The 7,081-nt window shown below is 37.7% G+C and overlaps 1 protein-coding gene across 1 annotated transcript in view; it reads left to right on the top strand.

Moving 5' to 3' along the window:
- The first annotated feature begins 491 nt into the window (after nucleotides 1-491).
- LOC137299753 (A disintegrin and metalloproteinase with thrombospondin motifs 6-like) overlaps nucleotides 492-7,081 on the top strand; it is a 124,852-nt gene continuing 118,262 nt past the window's right edge. The window contains exon 1 of the mRNA XM_067968694.1: nucleotides 492-807. Within this exon, the coding sequence (XP_067824795.1) occupies nucleotides 711-807 (97 nt within the window). The 5' untranslated portion in view covers nucleotides 492-710. The remainder of the gene's footprint in view (nucleotides 808-7,081) is intronic.

Genomic DNA, 7,081 nt, shown 5'->3' with positions numbered 1-7,081 from the left:
ATTACAAAAAGCCAGCAAATGCACTATTTAGTACCAATACCAAGGTATTGCAACTTTTTTAATTTAGATGGAATAAAACTTTGGCCTCTGGGTCAGGAATTATTTGTCTGTGTCAATAGTGTCTAATTTTATGGAGCCTCCATATTTAGTAAACTAATTGCCTTGCTTGCACTGCAAATGTAATTGGTGCAATACTGGGCATTTGGGATAAAATAAAGAAATGGTGGAAACAAGTAACTCTGACTTCAAAATAAATCAAATGTACATCAGAACATTAAGTCTAGCTACATCTGATGTGTCTTGAGATGCTTCCAAGCTGACTGTTTGCAAAGTAAACATTTGTAATGTGTTCACACAATTATAAACAGCATGACTAGTACATAAAAGCTTCTTAAATTTCCTTTTCAAGTGGGCACCTTTTTCAAGGCCTCCAATATTATTAGACTTTATGTATTTTCTTTCTTGCAGAAGTTACATCACTGTGAAGATCTTTTGATGTTGCATATTGTATGGAAAAGTTATCACCTCACCAGTACACTAAGTGAATTAAGCCAACTGCTTTTCAGCATACTTAGATGTGCTCAGAAATGGCCACTGGGAAACTAGAGAATAGCATCCAAACATAAATAGAGTTTGGAGAGAAGACATGTTGGCACAGTGTGATTTAGCTTGGCACAACACTCGCTGCTCTGATCCTAGTGTACTTAATTATGGAAGTTGTTTGGAGGACTGTAACATGGATTTTATGCCTCATGGTGGCTCCCTCAGCGTTCCACAGTCACACAGTTCACTCAATGAATTCACAAGGTAATATTTTTAATGCTGGTTTTTTTACAGGCTAAAAAATGTGAGAAAAACAATTTAAAAAAAAGTTGTATGTCATGGTTGTTAAACAAGTCTGAATGAATCAAAACCAAATGTACTAACAAAGATTGAATAATTTGCCACTGATGTGTCCTTTCCAGTTTGTCGTGAATGTCAGTGTTATCCTAGTGATGAGACAATTGCTGCTAGTTGTTACGTTGCATAAGAAAATTTGGAGCTAGAAAATGTGATTCAGCCCATTTAAAAACCTCTATTCAGCATCCATGAATGATTATTTTATCAAGTACTTCTCTCCAACATCAGCTGCAGATCTCTGGAGAACACTAAATTATTACCTGGGGAAAAAAAATCAAGCATTGTTGTTAAATTTCACTAAAACGCTTAATCCCACTTCTCAATAGATATTGAAGCAGCTCCTTTAAAAGGTGTCAATTGACCCCAATTCAATTTCCATTTCTGCTGGTTAGTTCCACATATTTGCTGTCCTTAGGGAGACTTTTTTTCTGATCTTTAACCTTGCTCGAGACTTGAGTTTTGTAGTTGTGTCCTCTAATTAAGAGTTGGAAGAATACTACCATTCCAAAATATAATTGTAAATAATTTAGCAAAACATAATTGCATGTTGTTTTACATTCTCAAACTATTTACATGTAATTTTGCAGCAATGCACCATTCAATTTTAATCACGCTAAATATACAAAAGCTAAACAAAATTATCAACCTTTTTACAATTCTATGAAAATATTAGTTTTTAACATGCATAAAGTTGTGCACCTTTCTGAGAGCCTTTCCTATAAAACCTGATGCAATGATTTTATTCTGGTCCCTTGGTAAAATACTGCTGCAGTTTACTAAGGATACCAGGGGGTAGAGCTTTTCTGTTCTATTGCAAAAATACATTGCTCAATATTGGGATACATATCATGCATTGTCAGTTTAAAAGTTATAAAGAAAAGTGCACAACTGACAACCATATAATCTCTCAAAATTAATTGTTATTTATATTTAATCTTCTTGCTGTTTTCTCAAAGAATGCATATAAATCAACTCAAAATAGCAGATCCAGACTTGGCAGTTTGCATGGTTGAGAAAAGAACTAAGTAGTAGACCAGATGTTCAGTTCTAACTTTTTTTCATCCCACACATTTACAGAATTGACCTCATGGACTTGGGTGAATATGAGGCCCCATTCTAGTCAGACTGGTCTGCAATGATCAAACTCATTGAACACCCACACTGCTAATGAAAAAGCATAATAAATATGTAGATTATTTATATTCTGCCTATAAAACTAGTACATTATAGATCTTTTTTAAGCATTAGGTTAGCATATACTTCAAACCTGTATGAAGCTAAATTATTTGTGCCATTATCGTCATTTAAGTCATTTTACTACTATATTTTAAACCATTAGTATTTTGCAGTTCATTTCGGCACAAATATTTGATGTTTGGCCATTGTGGAGGAATTGGACCCATTCAGATTGTTAGGTTTAGAGTACACCAAATGCACCTAGAAGTGAGTGCCTTTTTATTTCCAAGAATTATGTAAGGACAGCAAGCTAACTGCTCTGACAATATTGATTTGATGGAGCACCATTATAAACTGCTAGGCATAACTATATTATATAATAATTGACACAGCTTTGATAAATTTTGAGCTTTGTAAAGTAGCAATACCAGGAGGAATTGCATTTGGACTACCCTACACCATGGACAACAATTCCTTCTGCTGGAAAATGGGCAGGAACAGAGCAGAGCCACACTGGATGCAAAATGATTTCCTAATACATCACAAAAATATAGTAAGTTTGCAGCATTGGTGCAGAAATTCTGAATTGGCACTGTACTAGTACCAGTACTAATGTTTCCATAATAACAAAGAGAATGTAAAGTCCGTTCTTAAGTTTTTGAGTGCTGGAGTTCCTTTCCTGGTATCAAACCACTTTCTTATCAAATCACATTGGCCTGTCACATTTACAATTGATGAATATGTAAATACATATGAGTATTCAAATGTCTAAAACTTAGCTGTGCTGTACTGTCTACTTTGAATCATTTATTGAAAAACACTAATAGGACTATGGAGGTCACATCATGTGACTTTTAAATAAGCTAGTGATTCTAAATTGTGTTGTTGACTTTTGACAAAATTCACTGCATAGCCAAGAGAAGCAAATGGACAGATATAATCAGTCATTAAATGGTTTGAAGGAACCTTAGTCCTTTGCTTACAAGGGAGAGAGAGATTGGAATTTGTCTGTTTAGTCTTTCAAAAGTCTCTACATTCCAAGAGAATGTAATTTTTGAGGAAAAGGTAAACAGTTGACTTCAAGTGCGAGAAATGTAAAAACGCTTAGCTCTATATATTACTAAAATTCTTGCGTATGCATGCATTTGATGTACATAAACCTTACTTCCTATGTCAACATTTTATGTAGATGTTTATAATGGGAAAAACTCCACAGGAATATGTTAACATTTATAATGGGGGATAAAACTCATTAGAACATATCAACCCTGTTTCTAGATAAACCAATCAAATGACTGAAAAAAATTTCATCTGCCACTTTTTCTCATTAACTGAAGTTTCTAATAGCAACTTGATTTAACATAGAAAAAACGTTCAAGGACTTTGGAGAGAATCAATGCTAAGGGAGATCTAAAAACATTAAGATATATTCATAGTGTCTGTAGTGGTTAGACAATTTAAACATTCCTGATGGATTGATCTGGATGATGTGGATATGTGAGAAAATAGTAATCTGAAACTGTACAATGCAATGTTATTTTTATGCCCCATCTTAATTCAGTATAATGTGAAATGAAGGAAATCACTTTTAAAGGAGAAAGAAAGTTTAGGGGAGTATTTTTTAGTGTGTATTCCCAATGTATAGAAAAGTATTAGCCTTAGGAGAAAGTTGCTGCATGTTTTTTTTTAAGTAAATTTTATTGCTGGCTTGAACACTGTTGAGTGTGGTCTCTGTTCCTGCAAGCCAGTTTAAGTGATGTCACAGATGGGTAATATTCTAGAGCATCTCCATAAGAGTTAGCAGGGCTAGTAGCTTCAAACTGGCATAAGAGCTATGAGACATCAGGGAAACCTTGCGACATACTCCATTCCCACCCTGTAATGTGGTTTCCTAAGATTGGCTCCAGATTGGGGCTCAAGCTATTTTGAAATTGCGGCCCCTGATGTTTCCTATTGAACAATTCCAGAACACTCCCTGTTGGTGATGTTACAGGTGTGGCCTAACACAGAGGAATTTGTCCAGATTGATGGGCTCCATGTCAGTGGGAAAACTGACTTTTTCTTATGTGAAAAGAGGGAGTTCATTGAACAAGAAGTGCTTTCCTTCCCTAATAAATTTGCAAGCAAATTACTGATGACCAGTTAGCCTGATAGAATGTTTTATGGAGCCAATATTCCTGAAAATCTAGGAAAGACAGGACAAGGCCATTTTTTCTTCATAATTAATGAACTGGTAATGAAATTGCAAGACCATGAAATTTTGAAATGTGCAATTTCAGGGATAGTAATTTTGTTAGCAGGTCATTAAATACAGTGAAAAACAGGTATTTTCCTTTTCACCCCCAAAGTGACAAAGGAAGCAAATTTGCCAACCTGTCATTTAAATTAATCTCAAGCACTCAAAAAGGAACCCTTACAAAAAGTAATTGCTTTTACATTAACCTTTTTGATGATTCCAAAGCAGGTACCCAGCAAAAGTCCTCTCAAAGTAGCAAAAGTCATGTTTTCATCTCATGAAGCATAAAATGGGTAAAACTGATTTGCAGAAGTGTTCTAAGCAACGAGATAGGATGATGTCATAAGACTTGTATTTTACTTGGTTGCAATTTTTTCATATGTAACATAATCTGATTGACATGTCTGTGTGACTCATACATAGAGTTGACCCCGTTTTAAGCAAGCTGCTTTTATATGTAAAGAACAAAAGAACTTCCATTTATATATTTAACTTGGGGACAAATCTTTCCTTATTGTTAGTTGCCTTCGAATAAGGAGGAGTATAATTACTGGTTACTTGGACATCCCTATTTACTTGGTCAGGAGGAATGCTCTGATTTTTCCATATCTGTTTGTTCAATGACTCACACCGAGCCACTTGGGCCTGTAGCAGTCAGTACTCTGATAACGCATCTAAAGAATGACCCAAGGGCATGTAGAGCACTTGAAAGCAATGCATAATTAGTAGCTTTTCAAATTGCGGATATACACCAAATACTTTGCGTGCCTAAATTCTACACTATCTCCTGTGAACTGCTGTTTTTAGCTTCCAGTAACACTGTTTTCAGTGATTCTGTACTATATTACTAAGGAAGTGAAGTTATTAAAGGAGAATGAATATAGAGACATATAGAAAGTGTTCTGTTTCTTAACACAAATTAATTGTCATATGTTTTTAAAGGGGACAAATTCCATAACTCTGGTGTCAGTATTCTGTTTCATAAAAGTACACTACAAATTTAAAAGAAACCACTTCCCACTTACACGAAAGTTGTACTGTAAATCTGGAGTCAAGGCCCAACTCGACTCCAGAGAGAAACAGTGTGAGAATCCTCAGGGGTAAATGACATCACATACACTGTACGCCAGTGGTGGTGTCAAGCTACGTGTAAAGAGTGCTCAGGGTTTCTTGGATCTCCTAGACAGTTTTTAAAACTATCTGCAGTTAATTTAAACGTTTTATATAGTGTGGAGATTAGTACCATCACTCTCTAAACATTTAAAATGTAATTGCTGGCAGAGGAACTGGGCGAAAGAATTGAAGATCCAGCAGGCAGGTAAACAGGCTATTGTCCAGCTGGAACTGACACTACACCAGTCGTTGCATTTACTGAACACAGCTGCAAATCCAAATGTATGGATGTAATTGATCACAAATTTGGCAGCAAGGATCTCATCCACCTTGCATAATGTGCCACTAGGATCACTGGGCAAGGTTTGTCCACCAAAAGAGATGCATAACTCCAGGTGGATTTGGCATTTTTGACACTAGTTATTGCGCCTCACTAAGGACTAAATATAAGCCGGCAAACTGCAATACGAGGCAGTAGTTCACATCTTGGACTTGGGAGCACAATTATGATGTTTGGCTTCACATTGGCTTGTTTGGGTTTGGGTTGCAGCTGTTTCAGTATTTCATGACTCAGTTGTGTGCTTGATTCATTAGGGATCTCCCTTGGTGTTCCATTAACTATTTGGAAATTATGCACTGGAATTCCAGTTAGGACTTTAATTTGATTCTTAACAAGTTAATACCCCAACAGTCCAAGGGGGTTATATTGGATAATCCCCAAAGCCGGGCACAGTGCACGATTGACCCGTGCTCAGTCATCGAGCTGCAGGCAGCATGTAACATTAATGCTGCCTGTTGATTTACCCGATAACTGCAAGCAGCCAGACCTAGCTGCGCTGTTGAGTGGCTGCTCACCAGCAGGGGGCCAAGTTATCGCCAGTGGCTAGCACCACATAAAGGCAGCCTGCACCTCTTAAAGACAGCCTCCACCTCTTTGCAAAATATAAGATAAGGGTCCACATGGAGTCTGAACGGAGATCAGACATCGCGCATATGAAACACAGATGTAGGTCCCGTCCCTATGTTTACAAACTGTTGATTTATGTTAAAACATTGTATAAAGGTTGCGCACTACTAAATCCCACATCCTCCAATCAGCACGCCAGACCTCACCAATCTGAGTTTGTACCAGGCCTGCAAGAGAGCGTGCACCAACGTTCTCTGCTGATGCACTAGCGGCCTTGGTCAAGAAGTGGACAGAAGGAGGGGCATCTTATATCCGCAGGGGGGGAAGAAGCCCTCCAGACATACGCTCGAGGCAGTAGGGGACATAGTCAATGCCAGGCGCATAGCACCCCGAGCATGGATGCAGTGCAGGAAGAAGTTCAGTGCTTTGACACGAGTGGTCGAGGTTAGTGAGGTCAACTGTCAAGTGGCGTCTCCTACCAACTGCACCACTAGCCGCATCCACTGCTCCACGCACTACACCCCCCATCACCCACATACTAACAAACTCTTTCAATCAGTATACTAACGAACTCTTTCAATCAATACTCAGCTCTTCCAATCAGATGCTTTCTCTCACCCTCACACATTACCACTGTTGCAAGCTGCACACCCACAACTCACAAGTCACACACACTGGCAGCTATTCAACCATGACAGGCACATCACCTAAACATCTTGTAGGACGCTCACCGACACATGTCGCGCTTT

Source organism: Heptranchias perlo, chromosome 29 (genome assembly GCF_035084215.1).
Source record: "Heptranchias perlo isolate sHepPer1 chromosome 29, sHepPer1.hap1, whole genome shotgun sequence".
Lineage (NCBI taxonomy): Eukaryota > Metazoa > Chordata > Chondrichthyes > Hexanchiformes > Hexanchidae > Heptranchias > Heptranchias perlo.
The sequence above is the reverse complement of the archived record's forward strand: the minus strand, read 5'-3'. Positions and strand labels throughout refer to the sequence as shown.